At 37.2% G+C, this 19,792-nt stretch overlaps 1 protein-coding gene across 6 annotated transcripts; it reads right to left on the bottom strand.

The window, feature by feature from the left end:
* Positions 1-14,663: 14,663 nt before the first annotated feature.
* Positions 14,664-19,369, bottom strand: LOC110790643 (protein BONZAI 3-like). Of its 6 annotated transcripts, XM_056834644.1 has the most exons (9): positions 19,039-19,369; positions 17,987-18,034; positions 17,720-17,868; positions 17,562-17,610; positions 17,399-17,455; positions 17,174-17,264; positions 17,005-17,080; positions 16,783-16,859; positions 14,664-14,914 (listed from the first exon to the last, which is right to left on the bottom strand). In XM_056834644.1, the coding sequence occupies exons 2-6, from the start codon at positions 17,993-17,995 to the stop codon at positions 17,196-17,198; spliced, it is 333 nt and encodes a 110-aa protein (XP_056690622.1). In that variant the 5' UTR covers positions 17,996-18,034; positions 19,039-19,369; the 3' UTR covers positions 14,664-14,914; positions 16,783-16,859; positions 17,005-17,080; positions 17,174-17,195. The 6 variants fall into 6 exon arrangements, with proteins under 6 accessions (XP_056690622.1, XP_056690619.1, XP_056690621.1 ...); XM_056834641.1 differs by having other exon boundaries at positions 16,783-17,080; XM_056834643.1 differs by lacking the exon at positions 17,005-17,080.
* Positions 19,370-19,792: the final 423 nt, after the last annotated feature.

Raw genomic sequence — 19,792 nt, 5'->3', positions numbered from 1 at the left:
CCTTTTCAGGTATAGGTACATTACATACATTTATACACATTTAAATACAAATACATATACATTGTAGATACGTAGATTGATACCCATGCTCCGTTGTAGACTTCGTACGGTTTTTGCTTACGGGGCGTAATACGTGCCATGTGTCACATCCTCATTGGTACAGGAAGGCACGGTATTTTTGCCCACAACACTTAGTATTAGGTTTCCAATCCCCATTCTCATCTATTTTGGTCAATTTATGCACATTTGAGACTCGTTCGATCGTTATGTGTCATATTTTGACGAAAATAGTCGTTTTCGCTCCCAACTCTCAACTAATGAACCAAAATAGGAGTTCTTAACCCTTTACATGTTTAAAATACTTATTATTATGTTTCCACTCCTCATTCTCATCTACTTTGGTCAATTGATGCACATTTAAGGCTCGTCCGATCCTTACATGTCATATTTTGACTAAAATAGCCGTTTTTGCTCCCAACTATCAACTAATGAACAAAATAGCCGTTTTCGCTCCCAACTATCAACTAATGAACCAAAATAGCCGTTTTCGCTCCCAATTTAAAATGAGTCTTATAAACATATAAATAATCATATGAATCATGAAAAACGTTTATAAAATGGAAATAGGTTCGTTTGTTGGTAGTTGGGATCGTGAATGCCATTTTTGGCCATAAATGGCCTATATCGACCCAAATGACCCATAAGCGTGCATAACGAACTTGAAATGAGTTTCATAAACATATAACTAATCATATGAATCATTAAAAAGGGTAAGAATGTGGAAATAGGTTCGTGTGTTGGTAGTTGGGATCGAAAATGCCATTTTTTGCCATAAATGATCTATATCGACCCAAATGACCCATAGGCGTGAATATCGAACTTGAAATGAGTGTTATAAACATATAACTAATCATATGAATCATGAAAAACGTATAGAATATGGAAATAGGTTCGTTTGTTGGAAGTTGGGATCGAAAATGTCATTTTTGGCCATAAATTGCCTATATCGACCCAAATGACCCATAGGCGTGCATAATGAACTTGAAATGAGTTTCATAAACATATAACTAATCATATGAATCATGAAAAATGTTTAGAATATGGAAATAGGTTCGTTTGTTGGTAGTTGGGATCGAAAATGCCATTTTTGGCCCAAAATGACCTATATCGACCCAAATGACCCATAGACGTTCGTAAAGAACATGAAATGAGTCTTATAATCATATAACGAATCATATGAATCATGAAAAACGTTTAGAATATGGAAATAGGTTCGTTTGTTGGTAGTTGGGATCGAAAATGCCATTTTTGGCCATAAATGACCTATATCGACCCAAATGACCCTTAGGCGTGCATAACGAACTTGAAATGAGTTTCATAAACATATAACTAATCATATGAGTTATTAAAAAGGTTTATAATGTGAATATAAGTTCGTTTGTTGGTAGTTGGGATCGAAAATGCCATTTTTGGCCATAAACGACCTATATCGACCCAAATGAACCATAGGCGTGCATAACGAACCTGAAATGAGTCTTATAATCATATAACTAATCATCTAAATCACGAAAAAGGTTTAGAATGTGGATATAAGTTCGTTTGTTGGTAATTGGGATCGAAAATGCCATTTTTGGCCATAAATGACCTATATCGACCCAAATGACCAGTAGGCGTGCATAACGAACTTGAAATGAGTCTTATAATCATCTGACTAATCATATAAATCATGAAAAAGGGTTAGAATGTGGAAAGAGGTTCGTTTGTTGGTAGTTGGGTTCAAAAATGCCATTTTTGGCCATAAATGACCTATATCGACCCAAATGACCCATAGGCGTGAATAACGAACTTGAAATGAGTCTTATAAACATATAACTAATCATATGAATCATGAAAAAGATTTAGAAAGTGTCCTTAGGTTCTTTTGATGATATTTGGGATCAAAAATAACATTTTTGGCCAAATATGATCTATATCGAGTCAAATGAGTCTTAGATGTGCATAAAGAACTTGAAATGAATCTTAGTATACTCAGAAAGTTGTTTTCGCGACCAATATAATTTTTGTTTTCGCATATTAAACTTAATTTAATTTATTGGTTGGCATGTATAGGTTTTAAAAACTCCAAGGGAGAGGCCCTTTACCAAAGAGGAGTTGGATGAAATTCGAGACAAGTGGGCTACTTACTTTAACGATTGTGAACTACCCTCAGTGTAATAAATAGAGCAGGCTTGTAGTTATTCGTGACTCTTACATTATTTTGTTATTTGTCGATTTAATTAATTACATTTGAATTAATTCGGTAATATTATTGGAAATTTGAAATTTATATCATTTTTGAGAATGTCAAGCTGATGTTTGATGAAACAGTATTCTATAAATTTTAATGCAGAATTTTATATTGCAAAATCAGAAATTATATTGCAGAATATTAGGAATTATATTGCAGATTTTTTTTTTTTTAAAAAAAAAAAAAAAAAAACTCAAAAGTTGCCCTTGTTTGCAACAAGAGCAACTTATGTGCAGCTTATAAGGTGCCCTTGTTTGCAACAAAGGCACCTTATAAGATTCACATAAGTTGCCCTTGTTTGCAACAAGGGCACCTTATAAGTTTCACATAAGTTGCCCTTGTTGCAAACAAGGGCACCTTATAAGATTATTAGTTGCCCTTGTTAAGGGCAACTTTTGATAATTTTACAAAAGTGACCCCCCCATTGGTGGCACTTATGAAGGGAAACTTATCAGCCACTTTTAAGGGCAACTTATCAAGTTTTTTCCTCTAGTGATTAATTATATTAATCCACAGCTTACTCTTGACTGAACCCGTAGGGTCACACAAATAGTACGTAAACGGATCAATTATTTAATGGAATTAAATAATCCATCTATGGATATTCGGAATCGACGGATCTTGGTTTCAGTGGGAGCTGAGATCGTCACAAGCAAGAAATGAATACTCCGGAAACGATGATATTGCCGGAAACGGAAATATGGATCGTATCGGAAATATAAATATTATCCAAGTCGTAGATGTTGCCGGAAACGGAAACATGGTACGTATCAGAAAATATTATCGGAAATGGAAATATTGTCGGAATCAAAAAAATTGTCGGAAACGAAAATATTGTCAGAATCGGAAATATTATCGGAATCGGAAAATAATTCTGGAAACGGAAATATTAAATATTTGTTCGAAACGGAAATTAATTTCGGAATCGGAAATATTAAATATTGTTCGTATCGGAAATGAATTCCGGAACCGGGAATTTAATCTGAAGCGCATCGTACGAATTAGCATCGGACGAGGCTTGCTAGACGAAGGCCCAGCACGAAGCCAGGCCCACTCCCAGCAAGCCGAGCGCCCAATACGAAGGCCACAAGCCTCGCCAGGCCCAGCGCAAGGCCAGGCCCATCAAGGCTGTTGGCGCGAGCGCTGAGCGTGCTAGTGGGCTGCGAGGCAGCGCTCATGCGTGTGGGCCGCAAGGCCTGCGCGGTGCGTGCTTCCCTCGTAATCGTGCGACGCTCGTATTCGTAACGAATCCTAATCCTATCGGAATTCGTGCATTGATTAAATCCTAATCCTAAAAGATTAAATTTATTATTTAGAGTTCTAATAGGATTCTAATTAATAAATCCATATCCTAGTACGATTATAATTCCTTTCCATAAACTCTATAAATAGGTGCCTAGGGTCACATATTTATATCGAGATTTGAAGTATTCAAAAGGTAAGATTTTCAAGCAAAAATCAGCCAAACACTTGCAACCCAAAAAGCCGAAATTCCTAGTAACCTTAAGGGCGATTCTAGTTGGTCAAGCTTAAGGCGGATCCGGACGTGCTGTGGACTATCTACGGAAGGACGACACTTGGAGTCCTAAAGACTTGTTCTTGTTCGGTTGGGGCGCAGCTAGGGAGGGCACGCTACAAAGTGTATGCATCTGAATTATGCTAAATGATTATGTGTAAATAATGCTGGAAATAATGCCCTTGGTCCAAGTATGCATTCAATGTTAAGTCTAATAAATGCGGTTCAGTATTAATTAACAAGTTAATAATTCAGTGAGATCAAGTGAGCTAAATGCCTAGCTAGAGGCCGCTTCAGTTCAAGTGGAATTAATGATATTAATCCACAGCTTACTCTTGACTGAACCCGTAGGGTCACACAAATAGTACGTAAACGGATCAAGTATTTAATGGCATTAAATACTCCATCTATGGATATTCGGAATCGACGGATCTTGGTTTCAGTGGGAGCTGAGATCGTCACAGGCAAGAAATGAATACTCCGGAAACGATGATATTGCCGGAAACGGAAATGTGGATCGTATCAGGAATATAAATATTATCCAAGTCATAGATGTTGCCGGAAACGGAAACATGGTACGTATCGGAAAATATTATCGGAAATGGAAATATTGCCGGAATCGGAAATATTGCCGGAAACGGAAATATTGTCAGAATCGGAAATATTATCGGAATCGGAAAATAATTCCGGAAACGGAAATATTAAATATTTGTTCGAAACGGAAATTAATTCCGGAATCGGAAATATTAAATATTGTTCGTATCGGAAATGAATTCCGGAACCGGGAATTTAATCGGAAGCGTATCGTACGAATTAGCATCGGACGAGGCCTGCCAGACGAAGGCCCAACACGAAGCCGGGCCATCGCCCAGCAAGCCAAGCGCAACAACCACACGCCAAGCATACGACCAGGCCCAGCGCAAAAGCCAGGCCCAGCCGAAGCTTGGGCGCGCGCGCTGGGCTGCGACGAGTGCGCTGGCGCTGTGCGTGGGCCGCAAGGCCTGCGTGCGGTGATAGCGTATTACTCGAAGTGTGTTACTCGAATCCTAAGGCTACCGGGATTCGTCATATGATTAAATCTAATCCTAAAAGATTTAGTTTATTTAATTAGAGTCCTAGTAGGATTATAATTAAATAAATTAGTATCCTAATAGGATTCCAAATCCTTTTCCATAACTCTATAAATAGGTGCCTAGGGTCACATATTTACAACGAGTTTTCAAGTATTCAAAGTGAGTTTTTGAGAGAAAAATTCAGTCACACAATTGCCCAAAAGTGCCGAAAATCATAGTACCTTAAGGGCGATTCTAGTTGGTCAATCTTAAGGCGGATCCGGACGTGCTGTGGACTATCTACGGAGGGACGACACTTGGAGTCCTAAAGACTTGTTCTTGTTCGGTTCGGGCGCAGCTAGAGAAGGCACGCAACAAAGAGTCTGCATCTAAACTATGCTAAATGATTATGTGTAAATAATATGTATTCCTGGCTTTATGGTTTTTCCGCATGATTTATGAATTGTCATATGTATCATAACCTAACAAATAATATGTTTCCTGGCTTTATAGTTTTTCCGCATGATTTATGTTTATTCATATGTATCATAACCTAACAGTGGTATCACGAGCCCCTTATTATTTTCATAATCTAAATTGCATGAACATGTTTAAATTTTACAAATTTGCAAAGAATTAAAGGGGTGATTAATTTTCGTAATTAATTGCAAATTGCGTTTATTTAATTATATGTACGCAGTTTTTCGGCTGTTTCTTCGTTACTCATCCAAATCGAGTGATTTTTGTGTCAATTCCGCATGTAAAAGGCATTCTAAAATTTTAACAAAAAAATTATTTTTCGGCCAAACCCAGAATTCCAAAATTCGAAGCCTAACTATGACTTTTCGGAGGTTTTAGTTTTTCGACGCAAAAGTTTGTAAATTTAAGATGTTAAATTAAGTATTTGCGATTCTTGTTGATAAATCTTGAGTTTTTGATTGACCTACTGTATATGTTTAACAATTATGAATGCCTAGACTTGTTAATTATACAACCTAATTTGTAATTATGATTAATTTGTTGAAATTCGAATAATTTAGAATTGATTTGGTTTTCATAATTAATTAATAATTTAATTAGGTACCAATGATTAAAATCCACCATAAAATTTTTAATTTATGTTAAATTTTTAATTTTATGACCTAGATTTGAATCCATGTTAATCGGAAATTAATTGATTTATAAATTTTCGATTTTTCGCCCTAAAATTATGAAATTAATATGATTTATTAATTTGTCATTAATTTTGGAAACAAAAGTTTTAATTTTTATGCAATTCGCTCATAAAACTTGCACGCACAAAGTAATGGACGCTACGTGTTACCCTTAAGGGGTGTTGTATAGTGTGGGCATGCGACGACGAGCAAGGAGCTCGTCTCCCATGCGGTACGATGCAACGAGCAAGAGCCATGGCACACGAGCACAAGGCAGCACGCTGACCTGTGTCGAGTGCTGTGCGCATATGGGCGAATGGGCAAGGGCGAAGGGCCAAGGCTCAAGCCATCGGGCAGACGCGTGTGGGCAGCAAGCGTGTTGCGCCACAGCGCGCGCTGCCACGCCCAGCAAGCCAGCAGACGCGAGGCAAGCAGGCGCGACGAGCGAGCGGGCGCGCGCAGCGTGGCCTGCACTGCTGCGTTGCGCGTGGCCTGCTTGCGTATTGATACACGAACACTCGACGGGGCTTGGGCGCAAGCCCAAGTGCTCGTCGTGTTACGATTGTCGCGTTTTAAATTTTAATTTGAGATTTTCAGTTCGAGTAATTTTAATTAATTTTAAAATTAATAATTTAAATTTTTTTCTCGGGATTGAATTTTGATTATTATAATTATTATAAATTTTAATTTATACTAATTATTTTACTAAAATTAAACATTGAATTAATTTAAATTCGTTATATTCAACTGAAATAAATTAAATAAGTGGATTCAATTATAAATTTATATGAGCTTTAAATTTTAATTAAATTTGTATGTTTCCGGTTAGACTAGAAATACATTTTTATGTTTAAAATTAGTAAAGCATATGAATTTATTAGTTTAAGTGGGAGCAATTTTAGTCATAAACTCTTGATTAGGTCTACAAATCATTTAAGGTTAAACAACTTGATTAGAATTAATAAGGACTGAATAATTGGTAGATTATTGGTGCCCTTAATTAATTGCTGCAAATATTTAAGTGATGCATACAATGTGTTTTAACTAACCAATTATGTGGGCCATTCATGATAATGAATGGATGAATGGTATATATTGTATATGTACTGTTTTGCAGGTTATGAAGTGACTAGTATGGCCCAAATAGGATAGAAAATATGGTCTGCGTACCATTAATTTGAATGTAATTGGTCTAAAGCACCAAATTTGTTTTTCAATTCAATTATGGTCTGCGTACCATCAAATAGTTTTAATTAGTTTAATTATAGCTTATCCTACTTGGAGAAAATGGCGCATCCCACGGTGAAATTCAAGACGGAGTTTCCAATCCATTTTCAAGACGGACTTTGATGTTGAAGCTTCAAGATGAAGTCGGGCCATACTAGATCACATTTATCTTATGCATGCTTTAAGTTATTTATTGCTATTAAATATGTCTTAAATATGCATGAGATCAAAGCTTGATTATGTTGCATGATTAAGGATTTTAGTTCACTTAAAATCTAACCAACATAGTAAGAGCCTTAAGTTCCAAACTTAAAAATTGAGTTAAAAGGTGTCATGCCAAAATAACACTTACTTGGATATCCTTTACATCGATCTTAGTAATAGTTTTCCGCCATAGCGAGGTGTTACTTATCGATACTAAAGGGGTAAGGTACACAAATAATTGTGAGAACATGTTAGTTTTGGTGAAACTCAACGATATAAGTAAGGAGTCCTTTTATGTCGTGGCAAAATCGATAGGTTTACCTAATAAGTCCTTAGACGTACCTATCAACCAAGAGTAGTTTCTAGACTATTAGCAAAAGGCTTTTGCTTACCTAAAAGATTTTAGAATTGAGTCTAAATACATAATGTGCTTAATTCTTCAATGGTTTTTAGGATCTTGGAATCATTTTATTCACACCTGCCGGAACACATAACTTGAATAAAATGCTTAATGAACATTGAATCATGCATGTATGCTAGAATTTAAGTTTATTAAGAGAAACTGTGAATGATTGTTTATTTGTTTATTCTTTTTCAATTGTAGTTTTACTATGGCAAACAACAATCAAAACATCATCATGGGTTCTGAGCTTATGGTCAAGCTGAACCTAACAAATTTTCTTAAATGGGAAGCTAAGCTAGTTGAAATAGTCAGACTCAATGGACTTGAGTATGTACTGTTACATCCCATGCCAAGCTACTATGCCAGAGACATGATCCCTGAAAGATTTTCCGCCTGGGATGCGGATCTCAAAAAGGTTATGAGTCTCATGTTGAACAATATCCCTGATGAATGGGCTAGAAGGCTTGTAGCTTATGAACCTTTTACGCTCATCAAGAATCTGAGGGATATCTGTCGTGGAAGCATGGAGGACAGGGAGCTGAACGTCCATAAGTTTATTGAATCAATGTCTGGTCTAAAGGTTAGTTCTCCCAACAGGTGTTATAGGATGGAAGTCCAAGAAACACATGTTCAGCTCCTTCGCACTAAACAAAGGGTAGGCGTCCCACTAAGGTTCCATGTGGATCTTATGCTTTCATATTTCGATCGCCTAAGTCTGCTAGGAACACCAATAAGCGAAAGGATGGCAATCTATATCTTGCTCAATTCACTGCACAGTGGGTTTGGTCGCTTCAAGCAACTATACCTAAGTGAACCAAGAGAAGAAACAGTTGCAGAATTTGTTCACCTTGTCAGAAAGGCTGAGATAATACTGGACTGCGAAGCCAAAGATTTACTCAAGGCTAAAGGGAGACCGTTCAAGAAAAGTGGAAAGTCCAAGGGCAATGCTAAATCAAAGCAGGACAAGTCCACATCAAGCTGTCTTTATTGTGATGGAATAGGCCATTACAAAAGAGAATGTCCAAAGCTAAAGGAAGATCAGAAGAACGGAACAGTCGTTCCATCTTCAGGTATTTTCGTTATAGACTGTATACTTGCTAATTCAACTTCTTGGGTATTAGATACAGGTTGTGGCTCACACTTATGTTCCAATTCACAGGGACTAAGAAGAAGTAGAAAGTTAAGCAAGGGTGAAGTCGACCTACGAGTGGGAAATGGAGCACGGATTGCTGCATTAGCTGTAGGAACTTATTATTTGTCGTTGCCCTCTGGGCTAGTTTTGGAACTGGAAGAGTGTTTCCATGTTCCAAGTCTTACTAAAAACATCATTTCTGTTTCTTGCTTAGATGCTAAGGGATTTTCCTTTTTAATAAAAGACAATAGCTGTTCGTTTTATTTTAAAGAGATGTTTTATGGATCTGCTAGATTAGTCAATGGACTTTATTTATTAGATCACGACAAACAAGTTTATAACATAAATACCAAAAAGGCCAAAAAGGATGATTCAGATCTCACCTATCTGTGGCATTGTCGATTAGGCCATATTAACTTGAAACGCATGGAAAGACTTCAAAAGGAAGGAATTCTAGAACCATTTGACTTAGAGGATTATGGTAAGTGCGAATCATGTTTACTTGGCAAAATGACAAAGCAACCTTTCTCTAAAGTTGGAGAAAGAGCAACTGAACTATTAGGTTTAATTCACACAGATGTATGTGGACCAATGAGTACAAATGCTAGGGGTGGTTTCAGCTACTTTATCACTTTCACTGATGACTTCAGTAGATATGGTTATGTCTATCTAATGAAGCATAAGTCTGAATCCTTTGACAAATTCAAGGAATTTCAGAGTGAAGTAGAGAATCAATTAGGCAAAAAGATTAAGGCACTGCGGTCTGATAGAGGCGGTGAATATCTGAGCTATGAATTTGATGACCATCTGAAAGAATGTGGAATTCTATCAGAATTGACTCCTCCTGGAACACCACAATGGAACGGTGTGTCGGAACGGAGGAACAGAACCTTGCTAGATATGGTTAGATCAATGATGGGTCAGGCCGACCTTCCAATAGAATTTTGGGGACATGCACTAAATACAGCCGCACTCACTATAAATAGAGCTCCGTCTAAAGCTGTTGAAAAGACTCCATATGAGTTATGGTTTGGAAAGCCTCCAAAAGTGTCTTTTCTTAAGATTTGGGGATGTAAAGTATACGTCAAACGATTAATTTCAGACAAACTTCATCCAAAATCTGACAAATGTATCCTTGTGGGCTATCCAAAGGAAACAAAGGGGTATTACTTCTACAATACATCTGAGAACAAGGTGTTTGTTGCTCGAGATGGTATCTTTTTGGAAAAGAATCACATTTCCAAAATGACAAGTGGGAGAAAAGTAGACCTCGAAGAAATTCGAGTCGAACAACAAACTCTAGAGAATGCTCAAGATGACATTCAGGATGAAACTCAGAGATCTTTAGAAGTTTCTGGTGAGAATCATGGACAATCTAGAGATATAACTCCGCGTAGATCGCAGAGATATAGATCTCAACCGGAAAGGTACTTAGGTATTTTGACGAACGAGAGCTATGATGTTCTATTACTTGAAAGTGATGAACCTGCGACTTACAAGAAAGCTATGATGAGCCCTAGCTCCAAGCAATGGCAAGAAGCCATGCAATCTGAATTAGACTCCATGTTTGAAAACCAAGTATGGGATTTGGTCGATTTGCCAGATGGCTACCAAGCCATTGGAAGCAAATGGGTTTTCAAACTGAAAAAGGACAAGGATGGGAAACTAGAAGTTTTCAAAGCTAGATTGGTTGCAAAATGTTACAGGCAAGTCCACGGTGTGGATTACGATGAAACCTTTGCAATGCTAAAGTCTATTCGGATAATGTTAGCAATCGCTGCATATTACGATTACAAAATATGGCAGATGGATGTCAAACCCGCTTTCTTAAACGGCGTTTTAACAGAAACTGTGTTTATGACACAACCTGAGGGTTTTGAGGATCCAAAGAATGCTAAAAAGGTATGCAAGCTAAAGAAATCAATCTACGGATTGAAGCAGGCATCCAGGAGCTGGAATATACATTTTGATGAAGCAGTCAGTGACTTTGGTTTCATCAAGAACGCAGACGAATCTTGTGTATACAAGAAGGTCAGTGGGAGCAAAATTGCTTTTCTAGTATTATATATCGACGACATATTACTTATCGGACATGACATTCCTATGTTGAACGCTGTCAAGATTTGGCTTGGGAAATGTTTTTCGATGAAGGATCTAGGAGAAGCACAGTACATATTGGGCATCAAGATTTACAGAGATAGATCTAAAAGGATGATTGGACTTAGTCAAAGCACTTATATCAATAAGGTGCTTGATAGGTTCAAGATGGCAGACTCCAAGCGAGGCTACCTACCCATGTCTCATGGAATGACTCTAAGCAAGACTCAGTGCCCAAAAACACTTGACGAGCGTAAACGAATGAATGGGATTCCATATGCATCATTGATTGGTTCAATAATGTATGCTATGATATGTACACGCCCGGATGTTGCGTACGCACTCAGTGCTACGAGCAGATACCAGTCAGACCCAGGAGAGGCACATTGGACTGCTGCCAATAATATTCTGAAGTACCTGAAAAGGCACAAATATGACTTCCTGGTCTATGGTGGAGATGATGAATTAATTGTTAAAGGCTATACGGACGCAAGTTTCCAAACCGACAAAGATGATTTCAGATCACAATCTGGGTTTGTCTTCTGCCTCAACGGAAGTGCAGTAAGCTGGAAAAGTGCTAAGCAAAGCACCATTGCGGATTCTACAACTGAAGCGGAGTACATTGCTGCACATGAAGCAGCAAAGGAAGCTATATGGCTAAGGAAGTTCATAGGTGAACTTGGTGTAGTCCCCTCCATTAAAGGACCAATAGCCCTGTATTGTGATAATAACGGAGCTATTGCACAGGCAAAGGAGCCTAGACACCACCAAAGAGTCAAGCATGTAATTCGTAGATTTCACCTTCTACGAGAGTTCGTTGAAAGAAAAGAAGTCGAGATAAGCAAGATTGGAACTGATGACAACATATCAGATCCATTGACTAAACCTCTGCCGCAGGCGAAGCACAACTCGCACACTGCAACTATGGGAATCAAGCATATTGGAGAATGGCTTTGATGTCCTTGTTTAATGTTTTAAAGTTTTAGAGTTTAATTCTTTGTAAAACATTATTGGTTAATCATTCACAATAAATGAATAGAATTCATTTTTCCATTTAATTTGTGGTTTATTAAATGATGAGTCCCTTCAATTTGACGAAATATTCAAGATAGACTGTCAGGACCAGTCCCGTGACTAAGAAATGTCTATCAAGTGAACTTGAATGTCAAAAGTTGAAAATGGTCCCTGGTCGGAGTTTTCTATAAAATTGGACGCATAGAAAACGTTAGACGACTAGAATGCAAGATGACTAGTAGTTCTGTTTCTTGAACTATGTGGACATGGCAATGTCATAATCATTTGCATAGATACTTACTTTTGGAAGACTAGTATCGGACAGACCTATGAAACTTTACTGTAAGAGATGAAAATCTGTCATAAGTAAATTTCATTAAAGTTATTAGACACTAAATCCTCAATACCCGAGTGATTTGAGATTACTTGTTTGAGAACTGGTTACTTTGACGTTGACCAACCGTCGCACCGTAAAAGGAGGCTATAAAGGCAACGCTCAGGTAATCACCTATCAAACGAAGTCTAATCTCAAGATCGCAAGATAGGGGTTGTCCTCCCATAAATCAGGATGAGATGCTTAAAAGTTGTACAAGGCCACTCGGAGAGCTAGAAACTGTGAAATGCATGGCCGTGCTCGGATGAATCATAGGATATGATTATCTGTTTATTTGATCAGTTGAACTCTGAAACCGAGAAACACCTCTGGACATAATAAGGATGACAACTCTTACCTTATGTTCAAGAGCAAGCATCGAGCGACAAAGGAATTAGGTAATGCACACTTGTCCCTAAGGACAAGTGGAAGACTGAAGGAAATAGTGCCCTTGGTCCAAGTATGCATATAATATTAAGTCTAATAAATGCGGTTCAGTATTAATTAACAAGTTAATAATTCAGTGAGATCAAGTGAGCTGAATGCCTAGCTAGAGGCCGCTTCAGTTCAAGTGGAATTAATTATATTAATCCACAGCTTACTCTTGACTGAACCCGTAGGGTCACACAAATAGTACGTAAACGGATCAAGTATTTAATGGAATTAAATACTCCATCTATGGATATTCAGAATCGACGGATCTTGGTTTCAATGGGAGCTGAGATCATCATAAGCAAGAAATGAACTCTCCGGAAACGATGATATTGCCGGAACGGAAATATGGATCGTATCGGAAATATAAATATTACCCAAGTTGTAGATGTTGCCGGAAACTGAAACATGGTACGTATCGGAAAATATTATCGGAAATGGAAATATTGCCGGAATCGGAAATATTGCCGGAAACGGAAATATTGTCAGAATAGGAAATATTATCGGAATCGGAAAATAATTCCGGAAACGGATAAATATTTGTTCGAAACGGAAATTAATTCCGGAATCGAAAATATTAAATATTGTTCGTATCGGAAATGAATTCCGGAACCGGGAATTTAATCAGAAGCGCATCGTACGAATTAGCATCGGACGAGGCTTGCTAGACGAAGGCCCAGCACGAAGCCAGGCCCACGCCCAGCAAGCCGAGCGCCCAACACGAAGGCCACAAGCCTCGCCAGGCCCAGCGCAAGGCCAGGCCCAGCAAGGCTGCTGGCGCGCGCGCTGAGCGTGCTCGTGGGCTGCGAGGCAGCGCTCATGCGTGTGGGCCGCAAGGCCTGCGCGGTGCGTGCTTCCCTCGTGGTCGTGCGACGCTCGTGTTCGTAACGAATCCTAATCCTATCGGAATTCGTGCATTGATTAAATCCTAATCCTAAAAGATTAAATTTATTATTTAGAGTTCTAATAGGATTCTAATTAATAAATCCATATCCTAGTAGGATTATAATTCCTTTCCATAAACTCTATAAATAGGTGCCTAGGGTCACATATTTATATCGAGATTTGAAGTATTCAAAAGGTAAGATTTTGAAGCAAAAATCAGCCAAACACTTGCAACCCAAATAGCCGAAATTCCTAGTAACCTTAAGGGCGATTCTAGTTGGTCAAGGTTAAGGCGGATCCGGACGTGCTGTGGACTATCTACGGAGGGACGACACTTGGAGTTCTAAAGACTTGTTCTTGTTCGGTTCGGGCGCAGCTAGGGAGGGCACGCTACAAAGTGTATGCATCTGAATTATGCTAAATGATTATGTGTAAATAATATCACTAGTAGAAAAAACCCTTATTGCAGCAGGCTTTTAGACCCCTGTTGCAGCGTACATCGTATGCTGCAACTGGGGCGCCTGCAACAAGTCTGAACTTGTTGCAGCGTACAATGTTCGCTGCAAAAAGTACTTTTTTGCAGCGTACATATGCATGTACGCTGCAACAAGTGTCAAAATTTTGGCAAAAATAGTTACTTGTTGCAGCGTACAAAGAAGTGTACGCTGCAAAAAACTCCACTTGTTGCTGCGTACATCTATTTGTACGCTGCAACAAGTCAGAAAATTTGCCAAAATTTAGACCCTTGTTGCAGCGTACACATATATATGTACGCTGCAACAAAGCACTTTTGGCGGGAAAATTCTAATTTTGTTTAGGGACTTTGCACCAAATATAGAAACCTGTCATAACAATAGTAGAATATCACAACCTGTATAACAAATATATAAACAATAACTGTAGTTTTGTATATATTCCAAAACCAAAGTGCACGTACTAATACATTTAAATATATGTACGTTCCAATTTCAACGTACGCATACATTTTAATACAAAATATTGTTCTATAACATCTAAGCCAACTCGATCAAACGCGCTCAGGCCAATAATAAATACTTTCTGGTAAAAAACTTAGCCCATTGGTCACGAACCACATCAATTTCCTCACTAGCATAAGGCGCATTCCTGTAGTATAGACCTTCAAAAACAAAAATTTGATGGGAGCATTAGATTAAATGTCATTTTAGTCTAAATATGAACTATAACGACCCAATGAGCCTTAAATGTGCATAAATAGATTGAAATGAGTATTTGAAAACTTTAAAAATAAGCATATTAAACATGTAATAAGTTTGAAATAAGTCATTAGGTTCTTTAGTTCACATTTGGGAACAAAAATGTCATTTTAGTCTAAATATGACCTATAACGACCCAATGAGCCTTAAATGTGCGTAAATAGATTGGAAAGGGTCTTGGAAACTTAAAACTAAGAATATTAATCATGTAAAGGGTTTAAAATGAGTCTTTAGATTCTTTAGTTCAAAGTTGGGAGCAAAAATGCCTTATTTTAGCCTAAATATGACCTATAACCACCAAACAAGTCTCAAATGTGCATAAATCGATCGGATTGACTCTTAGAAACTTAAAACTAATCATATTAATCATGTAATTAGCGGAAGTGAGTCCTTAGGTTCGTTAGTTCAAATTTGGGAGCGAAAATGTCATTTTAGCCTAGATATGACCTATAATGGCCAAATAAGTCTCAAATGTGCATAAATAGATTGGATTCAGTCATGGAAAGTTTAAAATAATCATATGAATCATGTAGAAAGTTTGAAGTGAGTTCTTAGGTTCGTTAGTTCAAAGTTGGGAGCGAAAATGTCTCATTTTAGCCTAAATATGACCTAAAACGACAAAAAAAGTCTCAAATGTGCATAAATAGATTAGATTGAGTCTTGAAAAGTTAAAACTAATCATATGAATCATGTAATAAGTTTGAAATAAGTTCTTAAGTTCGTTAGTTCAAAGTTGTAAGCAACAATGTCATTTTAGCCTAAATATGACCTATAACGGCCAAACAAGTCTCAAATGTGCATAAATAGATTGCATTGAGTCTTGAAAAGTTAAACTAATCATATGAATCATGTAGTAAGTTTGAAATGAGTTTTTAGGTTCGTTAGTTCAAAGTTGTAAGCAACAATGTCATTTTAGCCTAAATATGACCTATAACGGCCAAACAAGTCTCAAATGTGCATAAATAGATTGGATTGAGTCTTAGAAAGTTTAAACTAATAATATGAATAATGTAGAAAGTTTAAAATGAGTCCTTAGGTTCTTAAGTTTAAAGTTGGGAGCGAAAATGTCATTTTAGCCTAAATATGACCTATAATGACACAATGCATAAATGGATTGGAATGAGTACTAGAAAGTTAAAACTAAGCATATAAAACATTTAGTATTTTTAAAATGAGTCATTAGGTTCTTTGGTTCATAGTTGGGAGCGAAAATGTCATTTTAGCCTAAATATGTCCTATAACGACCAAACAAGTCTTAAATGTGTATAAGTAGATTAGAATAAGTCTTAGAAACTTAAAACTAAGCATATTAATCATGTAATAAGTTTAAAATGAGTCCTTAGGTTCTTTAGTTCAAAGTTGGGAGCGCAAATGCCTCCTTTTAGCCTAAATATGACCTATAACGACCCAATGAGCCTAAAGTGCATAAATAGATTGGAAAAAGTCTTAGATCGTTAAAATTATGCATATCAAACATGTAATAAGGTTAAAATGAGTCCTTAGGTTCTGTATAGAAGTATAATATGCAGGAGATAAAACAATATATATTCAAGGATTCCAAACTATACAGTACTTGAGACAAACTTATTTCAAGGCACAGAAGGAAGAACATAAAAAACAAGACACACATATTTTACACTTCACTTTGAAGCAATGGATCTGGCGATGACTAAAAAAGGTTATACTTTTCTAAATGCCTATAAGTTCAACTATATCTATGCTCAGCCTAGATAAGAAAGCACACATAACTATAACAACATTTAAGCCTTACTTGCTGATATGCGTTCAATCTGCCAGAGGGGTCAATATAGTGCAAAGATTCTGGACTTCTAGGATTTCCATTTGAAGCTGCACGAAATCAAAATAAAGCACAATTACAAAGGATTAGTGTGAATATTGTCAATGACTCATCTTGTATTTCATCTATCTTCATCAGCTAGCAAACTTTACATAACAGTAAAATCAACAGCAACCATGAAGTTGAGCTCAAAACCACTAGAAATATAATCAAGAAAGCTGTACAGCTGCCTTTCACGGAATGCATCTACATACAGCTGACCCTTAAGAATCTGTAGTGATCATCACCAAGAAATATGATCATTAAAAGTTACAAAAGGAACTCAAAATCAGCCATAAATTCAAGTATTGTTGAGCACAAGCACCTTTTCACGACCATGGTGTTGCTTAACAAAGCTGATGCCAGTCTTGTCTCTGTGCATATTTTCTAAGGCTGAAACTGATGTTTGAAGTTTGCTGTTCAATGAGTATTGCATTTGTTAATAATCTATCATACAGAGACCACACAAGCAACGAAAGTCCACAAGAAAGGACAAAAGAGAAATAAGTAAGGATAACTAAATACAACTTCTCATTTCCAACTAAAGTACCTCTGATAACACACAGCTAGCTTCTCCAAGAAAATCCTGATCCGATAACTTGATTGTCTGAACAAATAAAGTTATTTATCAAATGAGAATTTAAAGGTAGATTGTCACATAAAACATTAATTAAAACAAGAGAAGGAAGAAACAAGAAGTAAAGAAAATATACCTTCACTGGTACATTGTGATGTGTGGTATCAACATCGAATACATGAAATCTGATAGTGACAAAGAAGAAGAAAATATATGAATCAAACTAAATTTGTGTGAGGTCCTTGTGGTGAATGATCATAGAAGCTTGTATAAAGTGTAAAAGAAGGTGCTTACACCAGTGACTGAACAGTCTCAAAATGGTAAGCAACAGATATTTTCCCAATCCAGACAGGGTTCAAATCGTTTAAGATAACCTCTGTACGACCAATTTCCTCAAGAGTCCCATTTCGCTTCTTCATGTAAACTACAGCCATCGGATCACTCTGCATTGAACCAAAGTAACAAGTTCTTACAAAGAGAGCAGCTTGTGCTATCAGTTTTTGCAAAATCTCATTAGTGACACAAGATCAGACTATTGCCAATCAATGTGGGAAACTGTACCTTTGACATGACATCGAGATCAATTAGCTTCGAAGAATAAAGGGATAACTGCATAACAGAATTGCAATGCGTTTAGTACGTCCTCACAGAAAATAATAACAAGAGTTAGAACACCAAGTCAATAAATTGCTAAAATAATTGCCAGTTGTGGTACGTTGTCAATGTACATAACATCTATCTAGTAACATTTCCATTGTTTTACTATTCCCCTGTTTACAACAAAACATTTGAAGAAAATAACAAGTTCAGATGTCATGGTTTGCAACTTAAGGTTGCTCACATTTTCTGCAAACACCAAGAAGACTAGTTTAGAGCTCTTGCTTATTCTGAGCTAGCACTAGCTCGAATTTGTGTAACCATGATGCAAGGAAGTTATACTCTCTGACTCAAGTGTTATAGTGTTGAGAAATCCTTCTTCTATTTAGGAATAGGCCTAATTAACCAAGCCTGAAAGTTCCTTCATACATCCAAGTAACCAACACTGATTCACAGCCCCAACATAAAACAATAAAAACTATTTAACTGACCTGTCAATACTACTAACTACTAAGGAAGTGGAAATTCGAGTGCATTGTCCTTCTATAAGCTAGGACTAAATAATATGTACAAGATAACTATCAAAACAAGAAAAATCAAAGTATCATCTACCTTTTGTAAATTAAGGTATCTTACTAAGTAAATTGCACATGCAAAACTAAAGTAGACTAGTTCACAGTTCTGGTAGAATGAAATAATTAACTAACTGTAAAACCTCCACTCAATCCTAAACCAGACAAACACAACTTCAAGAAAATATTGACATAGATCAAATGAAAGCACCTGGAATCAACACATTTCATAGCCAGCAACAATGAAAACGAAAATAATCAAAACTCAGTCAATTTAAAAAAAAAATGCAAACATTATGCTCTTCTAAACGAGCAAAATCAGACAATAAGAACTCAACAAAAGATAAACGAATTGAAAATCTTGCAACACACAAAAAAAAAAAATTGAACAAACCCTAATTCTGAAAACGCAAATCAAGAGGGACAGGGAAGAAAGTTACTTGCCGCGGCGAGGATTGACGGAGAACAGATTTCGCAAACCGGCCGAGCAAAGTAGCTAAGTTTTTCGAGCAGGGAATGACTTCACCTGTGGCTTTCGGAGCAGGAATAACTTCTACGGTGGTTTTTCGAGCAGGAACCACCGGTGAGGAGGCAAGGAAATAGACCCTTGCTTGAGTACCACCGACTACGGGCGGCGACGACGGGTCGACGGCGACTGGGAGAACCACCGGCGACGGGCAAGACGCGGGGAAATATTATGGAAGAAGAAGGGAGTACTGAGCGCCCGCGGGATATGAATTTTTTTGGGTCTTCAAGTTTGAGATAGAAATGTATGGTATGAATTAATTAAGTTGCAGCGAAAAAGATTACAATAGGCTATTGCAGGGGGCTTTTACCATGTACGCTGCAAAATAAAAGGGCTATTGCAGGGGGCTTTTATTATGTACGCTGCAAAAAACTCTTTTGAAGGGGGCAATTAATTTGTACGCTGCAATAACCCTTTAAAGAGTTTGACCCGCGTTGACTTACTAGTTGTTGAAGCGTATTAATACATGTACGCTGCGACAAGGGGGCTGCGACAGGGGTTTTTTCTACTAGTGTATGTTTCCTGGCTAGCTTTATGGTTTTTCCGCATGATTTATGTTTATTCATATGTATCATAACCTAACAAAAATATCATAGTTAAAGGTGAATAAAAACATCAAAATTTTGATCTTTTCATGACTAAAATGATCCCATAAAAATGGTCTGTCACAAT

Source organism: Spinacia oleracea, chromosome 1 (genome assembly GCF_020520425.1).
Source record: "Spinacia oleracea cultivar Varoflay chromosome 1, BTI_SOV_V1, whole genome shotgun sequence".
Lineage (NCBI taxonomy): Eukaryota > Viridiplantae > Streptophyta > Magnoliopsida > Caryophyllales > Amaranthaceae > Spinacia > Spinacia oleracea.
The sequence above is the reverse complement of the archived record's forward strand: the minus strand, read 5'-3'. Positions and strand labels throughout refer to the sequence as shown.